Source organism: Hemiscyllium ocellatum, chromosome 13 (assembly GCF_020745735.1).
Source record: "Hemiscyllium ocellatum isolate sHemOce1 chromosome 13, sHemOce1.pat.X.cur, whole genome shotgun sequence".
In the NCBI taxonomy this organism is placed as follows: domain Eukaryota; kingdom Metazoa; phylum Chordata; class Chondrichthyes; order Orectolobiformes; family Hemiscylliidae; genus Hemiscyllium; species Hemiscyllium ocellatum.
The window spans coordinates 27654888-27678762 of NC_083413.1; the positions used below are offsets into that span (position 1 = coordinate 27654888).

General features: G+C 40.3%; 1 protein-coding gene across 1 annotated transcript in view; it reads right to left on the reverse strand.

Moving 5' to 3' along the window:
• Positions 1 to 23875, reverse strand: part of LOC132821829 (multiple epidermal growth factor-like domains protein 6) — a 297188-nt gene that overhangs the window by 256819 nt on the left and 16494 nt on the right. The window contains exons 2-4 of the mRNA XM_060834673.1: positions 17824 to 17958; positions 14708 to 14817; positions 13650 to 13754 (exon numbers count right to left, since the gene is read on the reverse strand). Of these exons, the coding sequence (XP_060690656.1) occupies positions 13650 to 13754; positions 14708 to 14817; positions 17824 to 17958 (350 nt within the window). The remainder of the gene's footprint in view (positions 1 to 13649; positions 13755 to 14707; positions 14818 to 17823; positions 17959 to 23875) is intronic.

Sequence of the window (23875 nt, forward strand, 5' to 3'; positions counted from 1 at the left end):
ATTCAACTCTGATTCTCTGACAATCAACCTCCATATCCAAACACTAACATATTGAATTTAACCCTGCTTCAGGGAAGCCATTCCTTTGTGACTGCTCCAACCAATATGTTGCTAACTGGTAATTATGAACAGCTGTTTCTAAAGTGCTTGCTGGATGGAGTGAACACAGAACAGCTCATGGGGTCAAGAGCAGAAGTAGTGAAATATTGTAGAAATTCTCAGGAATTGTGCTATTCATCAAAGTGTTGGCAGTCTCTCAGTCTTGCACTCAACAAACTCTTCAAAAACATAAAAGCTATAAGGTAGGTTTTGGAAAGTGGGATGCAGTACAATGTTAACATTGGCTTTTTGGAAACAGAGGAAGTCTGTAGTAACATGGTCCTTACCATAACCTCCAGGCACTGCAAAGCAGTTCACACAGTATTTTGCAGGAACTGTCACTCTGCAAAATAGGAAACACCTCAGCAATTTGACACAGTAAGCTCCCCACAAATAGGCATATAATCACAAGTAGATAGTCTGTGCTTCTGACTTGCCCTTTCCTTTTTCAAAATTATATCATAGGAATTTTAACATCCATTTGAAAGTACAAACAAAGCCTCAATTAATGTCTCATCAGAAATATTGCACTTTTAACACAATTCTCCTTCGGTGTTGCACTAGGGGTCAGCCTCAATTTTCGGATTCAAAACCTGGAGTGGGTCTCAAACCCAAAATCTTCTCACTGAAGGGCAAGAAGGGGTAACAATTAGCAGGATAAAGTTGCAGGGCTTTTAACGGATTTCAACAACCTCAGCGATGACTTTCAAGCTAGCAGTCCATAACATCTAGAACTCCCAGTTAAAATGATTTGTTATTGGAAAGGACGATGGATGAAGACTCGCCATCTGAAGTAGTTTGGGCTGAGCTTAGAAATAGGAAAGGTGAGGTCACTCTGTTAGGAGTTTTCTACAGGCCTCCTAATAGTCCTAGAGACATAGAAGAAAGGATTGCGAGGATGATTCAGGAGAAGAGTGAAAGTAATAGGGTGGTTGTTATGGGGGACTTTAACTTTCCAGATATTGACTGGGAAAGCTATAGCTCGAGTACGTTAGATGGGTCGGTGTTTGTCCAATGTGTACAGGAGGGTTTCCTGACACAATATGTAGACAGGCCAACAAGAGGTGAGGCCATACAGGATTTGGTTCTGGTAATAAACCAGGCCAGGTGTTAGAATTGGAGGTAGGTGAGCACTTTGGGGACAGTGACCACAATTCAGTGACTTTTACTCTAGTGATGGAGGGGGATAAATGTGCACTACAGGGCAAGAGTTATAGCTGGGGGCAGGGAAATTATGATGCGGTGAGGCATGACTTAGGATGTGTGGCTTGGAAAAGTAGGCTTCAAGGGAAGGGCGCAATCGATATTTGGAGCTTGTTCAAGGAGCAACTATTGAGTGTCCTTGATAAGTATGTACCTGTCAGGCAGGGAGGAAAGGGTTGTGTGAGGGAGCCGTGGTTTAATAAGGAATTGGAATCCCTTATTAAAGGGAAGAGGGCGGCCTATGTAAAGATGAGGCGTGAAGGTTCAATTGGGGCAATTGAGAGTTATAAGGTAACCAGGAAGGATCTAAAGAGAGAGCTAAGAGCAGCAAGGAGGGGACATGAAAAGTCCTTGGTTGGTAGGATTAGGGAAAACCCAAAGGCTTTCTATAGGTATGTCAGGAATAAGAGAATGACTAGGGTAGGAATAGGTCTAGTCAATGATAGTAGTGGGAAGTTGCGTGTGGAGGCCGAAGAAATTGGGGAGACACTGAATGAATACCTTTCGTCAGTATTCATTCAGGAACAGGACATTGTTGCCGATGTGAATATTGAGTCATAATTAATTAAAATGGTTGGCTTTGAGGTATGTAGGGAAGAGGTGTTGGAAATTCTGGAAAGGATGAAAATAGATAAGTCCCCTGGGCCTGATGGCATTTATCCTAGGATTCTCTGGGAAGCAAGGGAGGAGATTGCAGAGCCATTGGCCTTGATTTTTATGTCCTCGTTGTCTACAGGAATAGTGCCAGAAGACTGGAGGATAGCAAATGTGGTTCCCTTGTTCAAGAAGGGGAGTAGGGATAACCCTAGTAACTATAGGCCGGTGAGGCTTACCTCTGTTGTGGGCAAAGTCTTAGAGAGACTCCACTCCACCGAAGACATGCAGGTCCTTGGACTCCTCCATCGCCAGAACATAACAACATGACGGTTGGAGGAAGAGCGCCTCATCTTCCGCCTGGGAACCCTCCAACTACAAGGGATGAACTCAGATTTCTCCAGTTTCCTCATTTCCCCTCCCCCTACCTTGTCTCAGTCGATTCCCTGGAACTCAGCACCGCCCTCCTAACCTGCAATCTTCTTCCTGACCTTTCCGCCCCCCACCCCACTCCAACCTATCACCCTCACCTTGACCTCCTTCCACCTATCACATCTCCATCACCCCTCCCCCAAGTCCCTCCTCCCTACCTTTTATCTTAGCCTGCCTGGCACCCTCTCCTCATTCTTGATGAAGGGCTCTGGCCCGAAATGTCAAATTTCCTGTTCTTTGGATGCTGCCTGACCTGCTGTGCTTTAACCAGCAACACATTTTCAGCTCTTAGAGAGAATTGTGAGGGATAGGATTTATGAACATCTGGATAGGAATAATGTGATCAAGGATAGTCAGCATGGTTTTGTGAAGGGCAGGTAGCGCCTCACAAACCTTATTGAATTCTTTGAGAAGGTGACTACGGAGGTGGACGAGGGTAAAGCGGTAGATGTGGTGTATATGGATTTTAGTAAGGCGTTTGATAAGGTTCCCCATGGTAGGCTACTGCAAAATATATGGAGGTATGGCATTGAGGGTGAGTTGGAGGTTTGGATTAGGAATTGGCTAGCTGGAAGAAGACAGAGGGTAGTAGTTGATGGTAAAGGTTCATCGTGGGCGGCACGGTGGCACAGTGGTTAGCACTGCTGCCTCACAGCGCCTGAGAGCCGGGTTCAATTCCTGACTCAGGCGACTGACTATGTGGAGTTTGCACGTTCTCCCCGTGTCTGCGTGGGTTTCCTCCGGGTGCTCCGGTTTCCTCCCACAGTCACAAAGATGTGCGGGTCAGGTGAATTGACCATGCTAAGTTGCCCGTAGTGTTAGGTAAGGGGTAAATGTAGGGGTATGGGTGGGTTGCGCTTCGGCGGGTTGGTGTGGACTTGTTGGGCCGAAGGGCCTGTTTCAACACTGTAAGTAATCTAATCTAATCTTGGAGTGCAGTTACCAGCGGTGTTCCGCAAAGATCTGTTTTGGGACCATTGCTGTTTGTCATTTTTATAAATGACCTGGAGGAGTGGCTAGAAGGTTGGGTGAGCAAGTTTGCAGATGATACGAAAGTCGGTGGAGTTGACAGTGAGGAAGGATGTGGCAGGTTACAGCGGGATATAGATAAGCTGCAGAGCTGGGCAGAAAGGTGGCAAATGGAGTTCAATGTAGGTCAGTGTGAAGTGATTCACTTTGGTAAGAGTAACAAGAAGATGGAGTACTGGACTAATGGTCGAATACTTGGTAGTGTGGATGAGCAGAGGGATCTTGGTGTCCATGTACACAGATCTCAGAAAGTTGACACCCAGGCAAATAGTGCTGTGAAGAAGGCATATGGTGTACTGGCTTTTAGTGGTAGAGGAATTGAGTTCCGGAATCCTGAGGTCATGTTGCAGTTGTATAAGACTCTGGTGTGGCTGCATCTGGAGTATTGTGTGCAGTTTTGGTCGCCATACTATAGGAAGGATGTGGAGGCACTGGAACGGGTGCAGAGGAGGTTTACCAGGATGTTGCCTGGTATGGTAGGAAGATCGTATGAGGAAAGGCTGAGGCACTTGGGGCTGTTTTCACTGGAGAAAAGAAGGTTTAGGGGTGACTTGATAGAGGTGTACAAGATGATTAGGGGTTTAGATAGGGTTGACCATGAGAACCTTTTTCCACGTATGGAGTCAGCTATTACGAGGGGGCATAGCTTTAAATTAAGGGGTGGTAGGTATAGGACTGATGTTAGGGGTAGATTCTTTACTCAGCGAGTCGTGAGTTCATGGAATGCACTGCCAGTAACAGTGATGGACTCCCCCTCTTTATGGGCATTTAAACGGGCACTGGATAGGCATATGGAGGATAGTGGGCTAGTGTAGGTTAGGTGGGCTTGGATCGGCGTAACATCGAGGGCCAAAGGGCCTGTACTGCGCTGTATTTTTCTATGTTCTATATAAAATTTACTGATTAATTTCCTAGTAGTTTGTTTGCAATCAGACACTGAGCAGGTAAAGTTATGGATGGCAAACTCTGTATTTGACTAATCTTACATTTCACTTCACTTTATAGATATAGACAGCAACAGGTTGCCTGACCTTTTAATGATATGGATAATTATACTAGAACCACAAAGACATTAGCTTCAGCAAGCAATAGCTCTTCCTACACGAAACACACAATGCTTGACCAATAAGATCTGTTCACAAAAAGAAATTATAAATTCATCCATATATTAGCTCCTATACAAAATTTCAAAATGATAAAATATGATAATAGGTACACCATATTTAATATTGGTGGAATTGTGGTCATTAATGTGTGCATTTAAGACATAAATATTTGAGATTTCTGTACAAGACACTCGCCTAGTGATGACGGGTTAAAACTAGCTAAACCTGCACTTCCTTTTAAGGCAGAACCAAGGAAGGTGGATTTGGATCCACTCCCAAACAGGAATCAAGTCTTCAAAATATGGATAATGGTTTCTACACAGATCAATAAGTTCTGGTAAAATATACTCTCTGCTTAACAGAATTAATGTACACATTCATTCACTGATATAGATAACCCAATGTCTAATTGATCTAGTTGTTAAACATTGACTTGTTTTATTGAATGATATAACAATCACATCATAACAAACATCCAATAAATATAACTTCTGAAGTAGGGTCACCCAACCTGAAATATTAACTCTGCTTTCTCTCCACAGATGCTGCCAGACCTGCTGAGTTTCTCCAGCAATTCTGTGTTTGATACCTAATGATAGAGATGTCAAGCTGGCAAAGTGAAAAAACACGACTACTTCCATGTCAATCAACATAGGCAAGTAATAGGCAGATGTAAGTGACTCCACAACAAACAGATCAGATCTAAGCTCTGCAGTCCTGCCAAATCCAGTCAAGAATAGCGGTGAATGATTAAATAACTGGAGGAAGTGGCTCCACAAATACTTCCTTCCTCAATAATGGAGAAACCCAGCACATCAATTCAAGAGAGAAGTCTGAAACATTCACAACAGTTTTCAGGCAGATATGCTGAATGGATGATCAACCTCAGCTTCCTCCAACATCACAGGTTCTAGCCATCAGACAATTCAATACATCCCATGTGATATCCAGAATCAACTTGAGGCACTAGACACTGAAAAGACCCTGGGCTCTGACAACATTCCAGCAATAGTACTGAAGACCTGTATTCCAGAACTTTCCGACCAAACCAAGCTGCAGCAGTATTTATACCACTCACAAATGAAAGTTTACCATAATCCTCGAGACAGTAGGACATGGAGGATACTGACGAAAGCAGCCATAGAATGTAGATATTATTGTGATGTATGTCACAGGCAACAATGCACAAATACAACATGGTTTTTCAGTCTGATTTCTTTTGTATATATTCAGCCATGGGAGTCACTGGTTAGCTGCAGTGAACTGCAAGTTTCTTTCATTGCTTGTACTCCCTCTTTCTTTAAAATAGTCCTTAACACTACCTCATGTGGCCAGTTTTTGATCATAAGTCTTGACATGTCCTTGTTTCAAGTGTTGTTTGACCATTCTTTTGTGAAGTCACTTGAGATCTTTTACTGCAGGAAAAGGAGCAACAAGTATGTAAATTGTTGTTTGTGCATCATTCATTCAGAATAGCATGGCAGTATTTGATGGTGATGCTGAATTCACAGGGAAACTGTGTCAGTAAGTCTCTGTAAACTTGCAGTTGTGGTTGAGTAATATACCTAAAATTGTGAATTTAACATAATACTATATTTGCCCTAACCATACTTTACAACTGCCCTCAGTCTTTAATGTAATGCTTGCGTACAAATATTTTCCCCTTAACTGGATCCAAATGTCCATCTTGTTTCAAGTTCAGAGGAATTCCTGACATTTTCAGCAGGACACAGGTTAAGTATGGGCTGTTGATTGGAATGCCTTACTGAGTAACAATTCTTTAAAATTTATGTGTTGTCCAATTCAAGTAGTCAATTGAAAAGGCATGGATTAGAACCCAATCAACCGAGTTATAGAGAGGACATAAAGCTCTGGACAGAAAAAAAACTTTTCCAAGTTTGTGAAGGATCAGACTCAACTATGCAACAACTTTCTGGGATCCTGCAACCATTAACCAAGGCAGCTATTTGAAATCTGCACAAGAATGAAGAGAAGTTTGAAGCGGAAAATATGAACCTTAATTTGTGTACATAAATTCATCATTTTAGCAAGGTCTGGCCCATATGCTTAGGTTAAAATTGAGGGGTGATAGATCTAGGACAGATGTCAGAGGTAGTTTCTTCGCTCAGAGAGTACTAAGGGTATGGAATGCTTTGCCTGCAACGGTAGTAGATTTGCCAACTTTAAGTGCATTTAAGTTGTCATTGGACAAATATATAGACATACATGGAATAGTGTAGGTTAGATGGGCTTCAGGTTGGTATGACTGGTCGGTGCAACAGCGAGGGCCAAAGGGCCTGTACTGCGCTGTAATGTTCTATGTTCTATATGTTCTATGTTAGCTCTTTTGAAAAAGTTCATCATTGAGTTTAAGGCAGGTACTACTGTCTCCTCCTCCATTGGTTCTTCAGTTCTTTGTTCTTCCTCTATTAACACTGCCTGTTTCTACTTGCTCTGCCAGCTCTAAGTGATTTGACATGATTGCTGACTATTGGGAATTTTCAGATTAAGAAGTGAAGGGCTATATGACGGCGAGAAAGTGAGGGGTACAGAATGACAAGTGACATTAAAAAGAAGGAGGAAGGTCAAGTGGGAGGAAAGAGGAAGAATGCCACTTTAAAATTTAGAATCCCTACACAGAGAGGAAAGAGGCCAGTCAGCCCATCGAGTCCACGTCAACCCTCCAAAGAGTATCCACCCAGACCCCAGTATGTCTACAACTTTAATATTTACCATGGCTTAACCACAATCTGCATAGCCTTGGACTGTGGGAGGAAACCAGAGCATAGCCACACAGGTATGGGTAGAACAAGCAAACTCAACACAGTCACCCAAGGCTGGAATTGAACCCAGGTCCCTAGCACTGTGAGACAACACTGCTAACCACTGAACCACCGTACCAACTTGAACAGCAGGGAAGGAAAAATGCTAAAACATCAAGAGAAATTGCAAGAAAAGAAGAAAACTTCGACTAATAGAAGCTTGTATGTAAGGGTGACAGATTTGCTATCTAATTGTACGCAATATATAGGCCAGCTGGCTGCCTATTATATATCCTGTCAGTATTTTTTCATTTCTTTGGAAGAAGATTGCCCACGAGGAAGCAAAGATAATTATCTGCTTCTAAATTTTCGATTGAGCATGAGACTTCAGAGTCTTATCATTTAAAATCCTGCAGAACCAGAGGAAGAGAGCAAACACACAGGAAGTAGTTTGAAGAATTCATTATACATAGTAGTTTTATATAATATCCACGGCACATAATATAGTTTTCACACCAACAGATCCATGCCAATTTCTATGCACCACAAGAGGTTTGAAGACTTTGTCAATTGCCAGTCTCAAAATGTATGGTGCTGGAAAAGCATAGCTGATCAGGCAGATCCAAGGAGCAGGTGAGTCGACGTTTCAAGCATGAGCTCGTCATCAGGAATAACCAGTCAAGAAGTGGTAGAACTCACAGGGATGCTCTGAACAGCAGTAACAGAACAGTCATGACTGGAGCCTTCACTCTTGATCATCTTACATGGGATATGGCCAATGCAAGAATTTGCCATCCATCGCTAACCTTTTCAAAACTTGCTTGTGGAATGTTGACATCAACGTTAGATGAACATTTATTGCCCAACCCTAAGAGAAGAAGGTGGTGGTGAGCTGCTTTCTTAACTGCTACAATCATGGGAGTACATGGGCACCCACAATGCTGTTAGGAAGCGAATTCCAATATTTGACCCAACAACACTGAAGGAAAGACTACATAGTTCCAAGTCAGAATGGCTAGTGGCTTGGAGACAAACTTGTAGGTGATGCACTTGCCCTTCCAAATGGTAAGGTTTAGAGATTTAGAAAGTGCTGCCTAAAGAGCCTTGGTCAGTTATTGAAGTGCATCTTGTACGTGGTACACAGTGCTGGCAGATAGGGATTATCCACTCAGCAGTTCTAACGGATGCAAATATTTCAGCCTTGAATCAAAGTACTAGGCTCTCCCATTATGGAGAATTGGGATTTATATATTGAGCCTTACACCTTCTCTATATTCGACAGGACAGCAGAGCTTAGATCTGATCACCAGTTTTGAAAAAGAGTCATACTGGACCCAAATCATGAACTCTGTCTCTTTCATCACATACGGTGCCAGTCCTGCTGAGTTTCTGCAGCTCATTCTGTTTTACGACCCATTATCACTAGTTTCCATACACACAGACAATGAAGGACACCACTTTGACTCGGACAACACACACATCCTTGGACAGGTGAAACAAAGACACGCAAGAATTCTGAGAGACATAGTATTCTAACCAGAACTCCATCAGAAAAACACATTAATTTAGATCTTATCTACTTTCCCTTGGAAAAAAAAGAACCAGAGATGACATCACCCTTAAGAAACTAAGACCTATCAACTTGGGGGGGGGGTGGGTGAATACCACCAGCATTTCACCAGAGACTCTCACTGATGATGTTACCTAGTCATGGTGATGAAATGTCTGAAAACAAACCTTCCAGCTCTGCAAGCTAACTTACATACTTATCATCAACCTGAGCTACAAGTCTTCTAAAAAAATTCTGCTTTAATCTTAGATCGGATCTATAGGGCTGCCCTTGATCTGTGTGGCTTGCCAAGCCATTTGAGAAGCTAATGAAGAGTCAACCACACTACTGTAAGCTTGGAGTCACGTGTAGGATAGACCAGATGAAGATGGCAGATTCTCTTCCTTAAAGGACATAAGTAAATTAGATTTTTTAAAAAACAACAATTGATAGCAGGCTTATGGGGTCACTAATACTGAGATTAGCTTTATATTCCAGATTTATTAATTGAATTTAAATTCCACCAGCTTCTGCAATCATTGTAACTAACCACTTTCACATCAGCCATGCTTCAGTTGGTGACACATTTGCAGCTGAGTAACAAAGTTTCAGATTCAATCCCAATTACAGGGCTTGAAAATTAAATCAATGCTGACATCCCTGTTGAGGGAGTAATCCACCATCAAAGGTTCTGTTTCTCGAATGAAGTTTTAAATGGAAGTTCTTTCTCCGTACTCTTGTGTATGTAAAAAATTTGTGCATCACTTCTATGAAGAAAAAATAGAGCACTTATCCTTCATGACCTGTTCAACGGTTATTGTTTTATCAACAACAGAAAAAGAAAAATTGAGTCATTATTTAAGTAAGGATGTGAATTTGTTGGAAGAAGCTCAGAGAAGGTTCACTGAATTAATAACTAGAATGATGAGGTGTCATAAAAAAAGGATGGACAGGATTGCTTTGTCTCCACTGGAACACAGAAGAGTGGATGATTTGTTTGAAGCATAGAAGATCCTGAGAGATCTTGACAAGGTGCAGGTGAAAGAATCGACAAGCAAGGGTCATGAGATTTTTTTCTTCTGAGAATCATGAGTCTTTTGAACTCACTTCCTCAAATGAAGCATAGTCTTTGAATATTTTTCCACTCTGAGAGATAGATTCTTGATAGACAAAAGGATGAAAGGTTATCAGAAATAGGCAGGAATGTGGAGTGATCAGATCAGCCATGATCTTATGGAATGGTGATGGTTCAAACGTTCAAATGGTCTACTCTCACTCCTCAATGATATGTTTGTACATCATTATAATATTGTAGTGCAAATTGGCTGTCTGCATACTGACTGCTATACATTGCAATAATGTTGACGTTAAAAATGCACGGTTTTTTTTGCTGCAAAGTGCTTTGAGATATCCAATGGTTTGAAAACACTAAGTAAGAAAAGTTTTTCTCTCTGTCAAACATTCACAACTTGCCTGTTTCACTGAAGATGACTTTCCTTTTGTAACTTCATCTCATGGCACTGGCAACTTGTTAACAAGCTGGGAAACATGTTCTACTTCTTGGAAATGCAGAACTCAGTGTTAAAGGATTTCATAATTAGTTTCTCAATAAGTTAATCATTCATCACTTGACAGATCTGGGGAAGCTCCAACTCGCCTTCAATATCATTTTGGGGAAAGCAAGAAAGTGACATGATCACATCTGGATCCCAGCTCTTCATCTGTTTCCAGGATTTTCCCAGCCCTTTCGCATGAGCCACCAATCTGAGAAAACTCTGCCCTGTGCGGCTGAGGGAAAATGTTTTATCCATGGATTAACATCTCTTGACACACACATCTTTGAAGGGATCTATAAATCTCAATAACTTTTAAAACTACTACTGACACATTTTACACCAGCTATCTTTCTATGCCCACCCTATGACATTAAAAATTAATCAGAGGTAAAACATCTTGAGAAAGTTAAGTTCATGATTGTCATTACATAAGTGCGCATATACTAAAATATAATTTGAACAGGGAATAGTAACATCAATATTCAACCATTTGTGATATACCAGAGACATAGCAGGTCCACCACTCTTCAAACTTATGACAATAGTACAGTATAGTTCAGTAGACAATATTCTACTGAACTCTCAAAACCAACATGACTAAGTGCATATACACAGAACTTGATTTGCAGTACATCCACAAGCATCCACTCCCCCCACCATCAATGCTCAGTAGCAGCAATGTGTACTATCTAGAAAATACACTGTAGGAATTCACCAATAGAAACCCAGTCCTTATATAGGTTTAATGTTGAGATTATTGGATTTCTGATTATCAATGTGGATAGTGTGGGTAAAAGTCCTTGACTATTCAATCAACCATGATTGAGCCTGCTCTGCTATTAAATATAATGGACTGAATGGCCTACTCCAGTGCTGTTGTCCTCTGTCCTATTGCATCACATGCCTGACATGTGCCTTGTAGGTGTTTGACAGGCTTTGGGGAGACAGGAAGTGGGTTACTTGCTGCAGGATTCCTGGTTGCTGACCTAGCCATAGTATTTCTAATCCAGTTCAATTTCTGGCATGAATATTACTCTCTACTTATCAGCCTATGTCTGAGTATTGTCAACGTTTTGATATATAATGAAGTTCGGTTCAAAGCTCTCTCAGTTCAGCCTTTATTGGCATGTTTGGATGACTGTGAATATTCTTAGTTAGTGTGCTTCCAATTAAATCTGTTGGACTATAACCTGGTGCTGTGTGATTTTTAACTTTGTCCACCCCACTCCAACACCAGCATCTCCAAATCGTGAATATTCTTGGAACAGTTATCCTTCCATTGTGAAAGCTGATGTAGAAGATCAGGGGATCATGCTGATCTACATATGACCAGGATGTCTGCTGCCTTTCACAATGGTGGAGCTGAAGGAGTTCCAAGGAAAATCCAAGTCACTCTTATGCATCATTCATCAGGAGATGTTTACAGTTTTTAAAATATATTCATTTTATGGGGTGTGAGCGTCACTAGGTGGGCCAGTATTTATTACCCATCCCTGGTTGCCCTTGAGAAGGTGGTGGTGAGCTGCCTTCTTGAACTGCTGCAGTCCACCTGCCATGGGTTTACCCACAATGCCATTAGGGAGGGAATTCCAGGGTGTTGACCCAGTGACAGTGAAGAAACAGCAATATATTTCCAAGTCAGGATGGTGAGTGGCTTTGAGGGGAGCTTGAAGGTGGTGGTGTTCCCATATATCTGCTGTCCTTGTCCTTCTAAATAGAAGTGGTTGTGGTTTTTGTAGGTGCTGACTGAGGATCTTTACAGCCCTCTGAGATAAAAGAACTCCATAAATTCATAACCTTCTAAAAGAAAAAAAATCCTCTCACTTCAGCACGAAATTGCAATATTCTTATTTTCAAATTGTACTCCTGGTTCTGGATTACCCAACCTACATTTACCCTGTCTATCCCTTGAAGTATTATATAGAGTTCAATAAGATCATCTCACATTCTTCCAAAGTCTAAGGAATACAGGCTCAGTTTACCTAACCTCTCTTCATAGGACAAGTCTGGTGAACCTGCGGTGCATCTCCTCTATGGCAACAAACTCTTTCCCAAGTAAGGAAACCAAAAGTTCACATGTACTCTAAGTCGGCTCCAATACAACCGAAGTAAGGCTTCACTACTCCTGTAGCTTAAAAATGTGTCGCTGGAAAAGTGCAGCAGGTCAGGCAGTATCAGAGGAACAGGAGAATCAACGTTTCGGGCATAAGCCCTTCTTCAGGAAGAAGAGCTTATGCCCGAAACATCGATTCTCCTATTCCTTTGATGCTGCCTGACCTGCTGCACTTTTCCAGCAACCCATTTTTAAGCTCTGATCTCCAGCTTCTGCAGTCCTCACTTTCTCCTAGTTTTACACTACTCCTGTGCTCAACTCATTTCATTAGCCTTCCTTAGCTGCACCAGCATGTTAGACTTCAGTGACTAATGGAGAAGGACACCTCAATCCCTTTAGGCATCCAAATTTTCAATAATTACTTACCATACACCGTACATGTGTTCCTTCTAGCAAAGTGGATAATCTCACATTTTTCCACATGAAATGCCATCAGACCGGGATTCTGGATTACTGTCCCAAAGACTCTAAACAGTGGAGATTGCTCCCCACCTCTTGATTCCCACTGACTTCAGTTTTGCACAAGTTCATTCATGCTGCATGTAGTTCAAATACTTTGATTTCAACAGCAGTCACTCTCACCTCAACTCAAGATCAGCTCTTATATGGTCCATATTTAGAACAAGATCTAGGTCAGGAGCTGAGTGGCCCTACAATTCTCTTGCAGGTAACACACCATCCAGGCTAGGAAAGTTAACAGAAAAGTCCTGCTGAACAGGGCTCTTCTCTAAACATTGTTAGCTTTGGACAGAATTCATCTGAACTTCACCCTGAACTAGAAATCTTAAGAACAGGAATTGACTTTTCCATGGAGCACCTTGCCTGTTCTTCACATGTCATTTTTCTATCTTCTTTCCAATTCCTTCTATTCTCTTTTATTTGCCAGATATTGTCTTTGAACCTATATGTACTCCTAAGTTCTCCTCATTACTGATTGGCTTTGTCTACTATGCTTTTGTTTGAGTAAAGTTTAAAAGTATTTCCCCAGTTTTGAACCATTCTACAGTGTGAACAGCTTGCCTGGTTTGACATCAACCATTGAAGCCAATCAAGTGTTGACACGTAAAACAAATGTGATATCTTTACATTCTCTAACTGCAAAGCAATTGCATGATTCTGAGTCTTTTCATGTACCTTTCTGCATGATTTGCACCAAATAAGATTTAAATGTATTTAGTAAGTGAGTCAATAATTGCAAGAACTTACCATATTGGCAACGAGGGCCCTGGAATCCCTCTGGACACTGGCAGGCTTGAAAGATTCCTTCAGCACACTTGCCTCCATTGAAGCAAGTTCCAATAGCACATGTAGCTAGGAAAACACAACACCATACTCTTAAAAATGTCTGTGCATTTTCAGGAATTCAATTCTTTTCCTCATTCTAAAAACTAATTAATTTGCTTTCACTTCACTTTTTTCTTGGGATATGGGCATGAAGTTAATGGCAGTTGTTGCCTATCTCCAGTATCCCTTGAACTGAGAGGGTTCCTAGGCCATTTCAGAGGGCAATTGAGAGTCAACTACATTACTGTGGGTCTGGAGTCATATGAAAGTCAGCAAATTTCAGTTCTTAAGAGGCACTGATGAACAAGATAGGTTTTAGAACAACTGAAATGAGTTGTTGAACCCACTGTCTGCCAACGTTTTTGAATGAACCACGAAGCATGAAGCAGTCATTGTCCCTTGTATTGCCCACACACTGGATGGGGATTAATGGTAATGGATAGTCTAATTTGGTCACTTGTGCCTAAGCTTCTCCCAGAAGAGTAGACAGTGACACAACTAGAATTTGGTGTGCCATATTCCATCTTAGAGAAATACATGGAATTAATGCATAACAAAAAAATTAGTGTATCAAAAAGGTTATTACCCTCTGTTGGTGAGGCCTACTCTACATTTATATTGACAAGTGCTGCATTTTGTAAAATGGTATTTCACATCAAGAGGGCTCCCCACTCTTTTGAGGTTTAGAGGATGTATTGACACATTCAGCAATATTCATTTTGTAACAACTGCACTTGCCTACTTAATTTTCTTTTGCATATTTAGGAAGGTGTCCACAGATACAGACATTTTTTTGTGCCCTCATTTTAATGTCTCCACTCCAAAGACATGCTGATGTCCTGACCTGCTGTCAGGCTTACACCCTTCCTTCCAGGACCAATTCCTCAGTGCTCATGGGCCAACACACATGACAACATCTTTATGTCATTGTACTCAGAAATCTGAGCTGAAACACCATCAAATGAGAGGTTGATACTTACGATGTAAGCAGCCTGGCTCATCATTTTGCTGGTTCCACCCTGGACAGCATTTATAGATAGTCTGGAGCTCCACACTGTACACCTGTCTATAGGCAGTATAATACCCAGTCCTACAGGTAAAAGGAAAAGTGGTCAATATATCAAACAATTTATTTATTATAAAGCATCTAACACAATTCAGTTAATCATTGACAGCAGTCTTCATCCTGAAACATTAGCAAATGGAATTAAATGTAAGTTTTCACATGTGGCAAGCATTTGTTTTCAGTCTACCTGAAAGTGATGTAGGAAAGGGATAAAATGGATAGGGCATGTTGCTCCTGACAACTCACGAGTGGGCATACATCAGAGAGTCCATATGCAAGACTGACCTGCACTTGTTCATGCTGTGCATGAGAACACTGCCTGGCACCAAATTATAAAATAGAAACTATTCAGCCAACCAATCTTTGACAGAAACAAAAACTGAAACTGCTGGAGAATCTCAGCAGGTCTGACAACATACTAGAAGAGAAAGCAGAGATAACATTTTGAGTCCAGTGACCCTTATTCAAAATTTTGGTAGCTAAGAAGAGGTTTTTAAATGCTGTAAATGGGTAGCAGGATGGCAAGGATTGAAAGGATAGCAAGAAGGAACCCAGAGAGAGAGAACCACAGTAAGGCACACAAGAGAGTAGATGATAGTTTAGGAAGTAAGAAAAGCTGATAGTGGGGTCCAGAAGTAGGTGAAAATGGGTTAGCTGTGCCAAAAGCAGCTCATGTTATGACAAAGCTTGAAATTTAGTGATGGGTAGGATGGTGCTCAATTTCTAAAATTACTGAACTTCATATTGAATCCTGAAGGCTGCAGGGTCCCCAAGCAAAACATTAGGAGAAACAAGCTTGCACTGGGAACTACAGGCCAGTTAATCTGCTATCTATCATAGGGAAAATGTTAGAAGCTATTATTACTGAAGTTAAAGTGGGCGCTCAGATAAGTTCAAGATAAGTAGGCAGAGTCAACATAGTTTTGTGAAAGATAAGTCATATTTAACCAATCTGTTTGGAGTTCTTTAGGAAAATAATATGCTGTGAATAAAGGATATTTTAAGTACTCTAGTTAGATTTCCAAAAGGAATTTGATAAAGTGCCACATCCAAGGTTATTGCAAAAAATAGAAGTTTGCTGAGTCAGGTGTCACATATTGGCAAGGAGACAAGATTGGTTGGCCAACAGGAAGTATGGGGTAGACATAATTGGGTCTTTAGGAAGATGTAACAAGTGCATGTCACAAGGTTTGGTGCTAGGACCTCAATATTTTACAACTTATATAAACAATTTGGATAAAAGAACAGAAGGAGTGGTAGCAAATTTGCTGATGACACATAGGTAGGTCAGAAAAAAAACTCTCACAAAAAACATAAGGAGATGTAGAAAAGTTGAGAGTCGAGAAAGAGATCTGGCAAATCGAGTATAATATGGGAACATTTAGCATGTCCATTTTGGCAGAATAAAAAGAAAGCATTTTATCTCAATGATGAGAGATTGCACAACTCTGAGGTGCAGAGAAATTGAAATATCCTCATACATGAATCATAAAGAGTTAGCATGCAGGTACAGCAAGTAATTAGGAAAGCTAATATCATGTTTTAATTAATAGCAAGGTTAACTGAATACAAAAATAGGGAGGTTATGTATCAATTATATTGGGCACTATTGAGACCATAACTGGAGTAATGTGTACAGTATTGGTCGCCTTATTTAAGGAAAGATGGGAATGGAGATTGTTCAGAGAAGGTCCAAACATACCAATGAGTTAGGTCATTTGTCTTATTTGGAAAAATAGATAGGCTATTTAGGTTTACAAGAATAAGATTCAACTGGATTAAAAACATAAAAGAACCTGAGGGATCTTAACAGTTTGTATGTGGAGAAGTTGTTTAACTCTTGTAGGAGAATCAAAAGCCAGACATGACTTAAAACAGAAATGAAGTAAAATTATTTTTCTTAGTGTTGAGAGTTCCAGGGACCACCTTATGGAAAACGCTGTGGAGCCAGAGTCCTTGAATATTTTTCAAGCAGATTCTTGCTAAGCAAGAGCGACGGAAGGTTATGAAGGGAAGGCAGAAATATGGATTACAAGTTAAAATCAAATCATTCATTACTTTATTGAATGGTGAAGGAGGTTAGAGAACCTGAATGTCATCCCTGTTCCTCTTCAAATATTTATGTTGAGCAAATTTTGTTTGCACCTCTCCAACAGAACAAAGAGGGTAGCAGAGTCAGCAGGTCTGACATTATAGTTGAGACATTTCTCCTTCAAAAACTTACCTGATCTGTTCATAAATGGCTCATGGTTTCTGCTTCAATCACAAGCTCAATGCACAGACTCATAAACCCTTGACGTGAAAGTATCCGCCTCCTCTCTAACAAAGCCCTCCCATGACAAGAACCTCTCTGTTTTGCTGCCTATCCTCATAATCTAAAACACATCTACCAATTAATTATATTATCTATTTTGTTGTAATAAAATCTCAAGCAGAGAATTAAAAAAAGGGAGATTAAAAAATATTTTGCAAGATATTGTACCAGAAAGTGAATTTATGCTCATAAACTAACAGCTGAAAATCCATTCTTCACATTCCTGTTGAGAGGGAAAAAAAGAAGTACACAAGGTGCTTCCACACAGGAAAAGGAACATGTTGGATCCTTCATTCCAGATGAACTTCCATGCATGGCTGTGGTTAACTAAGAATGGCAGAGGTCTATAGGCAATCCCAGAGTCAGTATCCTGGTTTTGGAAGGTATATGGTTTCTTACGAAAGAAATAAAAAAGTAACATAATGCATGTTACACTTAAAAGGAAAACAACAATGATGAAATGCTGCAATGAAAATCGTTTTGACTTGTTTTCAAGCACTGCTAGAAAGTGCACAGCTTCCCTGATGTCCCAGTTCTTAAAGGTCAGAACGCCACAAAGTCAAAAAAAACTTAGTTTAAATCTCTGGTCTGTACTGAGTTATCTGAAATCTGAATTTTAGCCAAGAAAAAAAAGCAAAAATGGTAACAATGATAACTTTTATAAAGGTCTCTGGAGATGCACAAGGTCTGCATCAATTCAACAACATTTTACTCACCTCCTTTCATACCCTACACACCACCGTTGTGCAGCACATCCCTGTTTCCACACTTTAACCATTCGGGTGAAGGCTTGAACACACGGTTGTCGGTGTCCCACCATGGCCAGTTCCTGCTCCATACACACGTGTGGCCTGCAAGAAATATGTTAACATTAACAATGGGAGTTCATAGTGTCACATTGATGAATTTATGCATTTTATTTCAGGCAGTATTTGAACAGTCTCCTTTCCCTTACATACAAAAAAATCTGAATTACTCAATTAAATTGCAACCTTTCAACCATTTGCAAGTTTTATTTACATTCTTATATTAAAAGTATTGGCTCTAATTCCCTTTACAGAGTAAGGTACATAAAAGACATGAAGGATAAATCCAAAATTAGTTTATACCTTTTAAGTGGGATGTAATTTCAAGACTTCCTATTTGTCCCTAAAAAATTGAGAAATATTTTGTATCGGAGGTGAATTCATTGTTTTTTTGTAAAAAAAACACAATTACTATTTTCAGCTTTTCCAGGCAATTTTTATTAAATGCCAAGTATGAAAGGTACCTAATCCTGATTTGAAAGCCACCAAGCAATCTTTTCTCCAAGAGTTATCAAAGGATGAGGCAAATATGGTCCTTTAAACAGTGATTTGACACTGCTGAGGAGGGCAGGATATGAGGGTGCACCATCTAGTGGAGATGTTGTGCCTGACAATCTTTGTTGACAATTCTATTGCATGCGCATTGTAGTTACTGTAAATAAATCAGGCTTCACTGCAGCTAATATTGTGTACTGGCCACTCCAGGTAGCTCTAGTACTTCCTTGAGAAATGAGTGCTTGATAGAAATTATATTCAGTTCAATTACATTATGGCTTATCCCAAGATTTAGTCAAGTCAATTCCTTTAACTTGCAAGTAACCCCATTCATGAAGAGTGCTATAAAATTCACTGACATGGTTTTATAATTTCATTCAATTTGATTAGTTACTACAAGTGAAGCAAGGTACTGCCAATGTCAGAGATCTGAATTAAAAACAGAAAGTGCTAGAGATACTCTGTAGGTCGGACAAAATCTGTGGAGAGAGAAACAGAGTTAATGTTTCAATCCTGATGAGACTCTTCTTTGGAACTGGTAAGTGAGATACTTGACGAAGTATAATGTATTGTACCCACAGATGTTAATAAAACATGTATCGATGTAGGACTGCTCTTATAATCCCAACTGTTTTAGAGCAAATCAAGTCCTTTTGATCCTTGTAATTTAAACAAAATTGTAATATTAAATCACAGCAGTCAATATGGAAAAAACTAAGGTTCTACGAGCTGCACTGTGACAAATGAGCAAATTATTTCATAAAATGATCTAGTTGAGAGATAAATGATGCCTAGGATAATGGTAGAATTCTCTTGCACTTCTTCGAAGAACACAATGGAATCATTTACATTCATCTATTAGTGCAAATGGAACCTGAGTTTTACATCTCATTCAAAGCAGCATTGAAACACTCACTCAATTGTACATATAGTGTTGTAAATCAAAACATCAGCCTAGTTACGTGCTCAGGTTTTTAGTCAACCTACAGCATTCAATCTCAAAGTTGAGAATGTTCCACTGAATCCCAGCTATTATATGTGTCAGTCAACAATATACATAGTATTATTTCTATCGTAGCAACATAGAACTAGGACATTCAGCCAGTAGATCCATACCAATGTTTATGGTTAAGCTTCTCTCTAGAACTAGAAAAGGCAGCTCTGACAGAGTCTGAAAAGCCAGGCACTTCATTAAAATGCAGCAACTCAAAAATAATCTCTGGAGTACTACCTGAGCCTCAGGCAAATTGACATAGAGCAAATAACATTTGTGAAATGAATGTGGATTTGGAAGACTGAAGTGAGAGATGGGGATACTGCATCAGTGCTGAGGAAATTGGAATCTGTCCTATTACCAAACAGCGCTGGAACTAGCGTTTTAATCAACCCAATAGCAAGGAAAGTAGAGAGAATCTTAAATTAAACTGGGAGGTGAGGAATCACGTAGGGATCAACTTGAGACAGCAGAGCAAATTAGTAACATGGAAATGAAGATTGGAGAATGGCCTGGAGCCAGAGAGAGAAAGCTGTGAGAATTCACCGAAATAGTCAATACTATATGTAGCAAAGATAACAAAAAGTCAAAAACAAAAGCTCTATATCTGAATGCATATAGTATTCATAACAAAGTAAATCAAATGATACCATACATTGAAGAAAATAAATATGATTTGATAGCCATTAGAGAGACCTGGTTGCAGAATGACAAGGACTGTGTCCTAAATATTGAGAGTTATTGACAATCAACAAGATAGCAATAAGAATGGAGCAGGAGCACAACATGTCATTGGTGCAGTAGTTAGAGCTGGGGTTGGTTCAGATCAGGATGTAGAATCGATTTGAGTGGAGGTGAAAAATATCAGGAGAAAGAAGTCATTAGTGACAGCAATATACAAGCCCTCAAACAGTAGCTACAATGCAGGATGAAGTACAATAATAGACATATTCTGTATTTGTAAAAAAGACATGGCAAAAATTATGGGTCATTTTAATCCACATATAAACTAGAAAACTCAGATTGACTGTCATGGCCTGGCTCAGGAATCCTTAGAATGCTTTCAAGAGAGTTTCTTTGTATAGAACATTCCAGAATTAATCATGGTGCAGTGATATTAGATTTGGAATTGAGAAATTTGGTACAGTGCAATGTGATTGGATTAATTAATGACCTCAGATTAAAGGCTGCTCTGGGCAGCAGCAACCACAATACAACTGAACTTTACTTCCAGTTTGAAAGGGAAAACTGCGGTCCTAATATTACATTTTTAAACTTAAGACCAACAGCGTAGACATGGATTTGAGCTCAACAGAAACACAGCGACAAATATTTAAGGAGTTAGTTCAGAATGCTCAGATTAAGCATAGTCCTACAATGAGGAAAAATTTGAAGGAGAGGACCCATCACCATGGTTCATGAAAGAAGAGAAGGAAAACATCAAACTTAAGGAAAAAGCATACAATTCCTCAAATATAACTGGCAGGTCAGATGATTGGTCAGAACATTGTGAAAGTGGAAATGTCAAGAGAAAGAAATTAAAGTATGAAAGAAAACTAGCCAGAAATATAAAAACGGATTGCAAATGTTCCTACAAGTATCTAAAGAGGAAATGATTAAATAAAGTTACTGTTGGTTCTTGAGATTGGGAGTAAAGAGTCAGTAAGATCAAGAGATAAGAAAATAGCAAATTAATTAAAATATTTTCTTTTGGTGTTCAATATACGGAATACAAAAAAAACTAGTAATTTAGAGGCGGTGTAAATCAGGAGGTGCAAAGAAGATAGGAACTTGGTGAAATTACAATCACCATGGAAATGGTACTGAGCAACGTGATGGAGATGCAAGCTGATAAGTCTTGATGGACTTCATCGTAAGATCTTAGAGTCATAGAGTCATAGAGATGCACAGCATGGAAACAGACCTTTCGGTCCAACCTGTCCATGCCAACCAGATAACCTAACCCAATCTAGTCCCACCTGCCAGCACCCAGCCCATATCCCTCCAAACCCTTCCTATTCATATACCCATCCAAATGCCTCTTAAATGTTGCAATTGTACCAACCTCCACCACATTCTCTGGCAGTTCATTTCATACACGTACCACCCTCTGCGTGAAAACATTGCCCCTTAGGTCTCTTTTATAGTTTTCCCCTCTCACCCTAAATCTATGCCCTCTACTTCTGGATTCCCCCACTCCAGGGAAAAGACTTTGTATATTTACCCTATCCATGCCCCTCATAATTTTGTAAACCTCTATAAGGTCACCCCTCAGCCTCCGACGCTCCAGGGAAAACAGCCCCAGACTGTTCAGCCTCTCCCTGTAGCTCAAATCCTCCAACCCTGGCAACATCCTTGTAAATCTTTTCTGAACCCTTTCAAGTTTCACAACATCTTTCCAATAGGAAGGAGACCAGAATTGCACGCAATATTCCAACAGTGACCTAACCAATGTCCTGTACAGCCGCAACATGACCTCCCAACTCCTGTACTCAATAGTCTGACCAATAAAGGAAAGCATACCAAACGCCTTCTTCATTATCCTATCTACCTCGACTCCACTTTCAAGGAGCTATGAACCTGCACTCCAGGATCTCTTTGTTCAGCAACACTCCCTAGAACCTTACCATTAAGTGCATAAGTCCTGCTAAGATTTGCTTTCTCAAAATGCAGCACCTCGCATTTATCTGAATTAAACTCCATCTGCCACTTCTCAGCCCATTGGCCCATCTGGTCCAGATCCTGGTGTAATCTGAAGTAACCCTCTTCGCTGTCCCCTACACCTTCAATTTTGGTGTCATCTGCAAACTTACTAACTGTACTCTTACGCTCGCATCCAAATCATTTATGTAAATGACAAAAAGTAGAGGACCCAGCACCGATCCTTGTTACACTCCACTGGTCACAGGCCTCCAGTCTGAAAAACAACCCTCCACCACCACCCTCTGTCTTCTACCTTTGAGCCAGTTCTGTATCCAAATGGCTAGTTCTTCCTGTATTCCATGAGATCTAACCTCGTTAACCAGTCTCCCATGGGGAACCTTGTCAAACGCCTTACTGAAATCCATATAGATCACACCTACTGCTCTGCCCTCATCAATCTTCTTTATTACTTCTTCAAAAAACTCAATCAAGTTTGTGAGACATGATTTCCCACGCACAAAGCCATGTTGACTATCCCAAATCAGTCCTTGCTTTTCCAAATACATGTACATCCTGTCCCTCAGGTTTCCCTCCAACAACTTGCCCATCATTTAGGTCAGGCTCACTGGTCTACAGTTCCCTGGCTTGTCTTTACCGCCCTTCTTAAACAGAGGCACCATGTTTACCAACCTCCAGTCTTCCGGCACCATACCTGTAACTATCGATGATAAAAATATCTCAGCAAGAGGCTCAGCAATCACTTCTCTAGCTTCCCATAGAGTTCTCTGGTACGCCTGAGTCTTAAAAGAGGTGACTACTCAGGTAGTAGATGCATTGGTGTTAACTTTCTAAAATTCATTAGATTAAGGAAAGGTTACATCAGATTGCAAATTCTGATGAATAGAAGTACTACAAGAAGAGAGGGAAGCAAAAAGCAGGAAACTCGACCAGTTAGCTTGGTGTCTGTTATGAGAAATGTGCTAGAATCAACAATTAATGAGGTTGTTGCTTGTCACTAGGAGAAACTCCAGGTAATTTGGAAGATTTGGCATGGCTTTGTGAAAAGGAAATCATGTTTAACTGATTTATTGGAGTCCTTTGAAGGAGAAACGTGTGCTATGGATAAGGGGGAGCTCACTGACACAGAGTAAATAAATTTCTGGCAGGCATTTCACAAGATGTCACATAGAAGGTTAATGCACAAAGTGGAAGCAGATGGTATAAGGGGGTAACATACTAGGGAGAATTGGCAGAAAACAGAGTATGCATAGATCGGACCTTTCCCTGAGTGGCAGCATGTGATGAATGGAATCACACAGGAGTCTGTGTTTTGGCATCAGAGTTTTACAGTTTATATCAATGACTTAATCGGGGTTAGCAAAAGGCACATTCACTAACTCTGCAGATGACACAAACACAGGGAAGAATACATGCTGCAAAAGGGACATAATGAGTTTGCAGACAGATTGTAGATAGGTTGAGTCAGAAGGCAAAAATCTTGCAGACGGAGTATAATGTGAAATTGTTCACTTTGGCAGGAAGAATCAAAAAGCATATATTAGCTAAAAAAAAAGTGGATGATTGCAGAGTTCTGAGGTGCTGTGAGATCCAGGCATTCCAGTGCAGATGTCATCAAAAAGTTATTAAGTATATATAACAAATATTGAAAAAGATTAATTAAATGCTTTCTTTTAATGAGAGAGGAACTGTGCATAAAAGGGTGTCATATTTAATTTTTAGAAGGTATTGGTGAGACCACATCTTGGGCATCACTTTGGCACTTGGAAGTTCTTCAGAACAGGTTTACTAGATGGGTTGTCTAATGAGGAA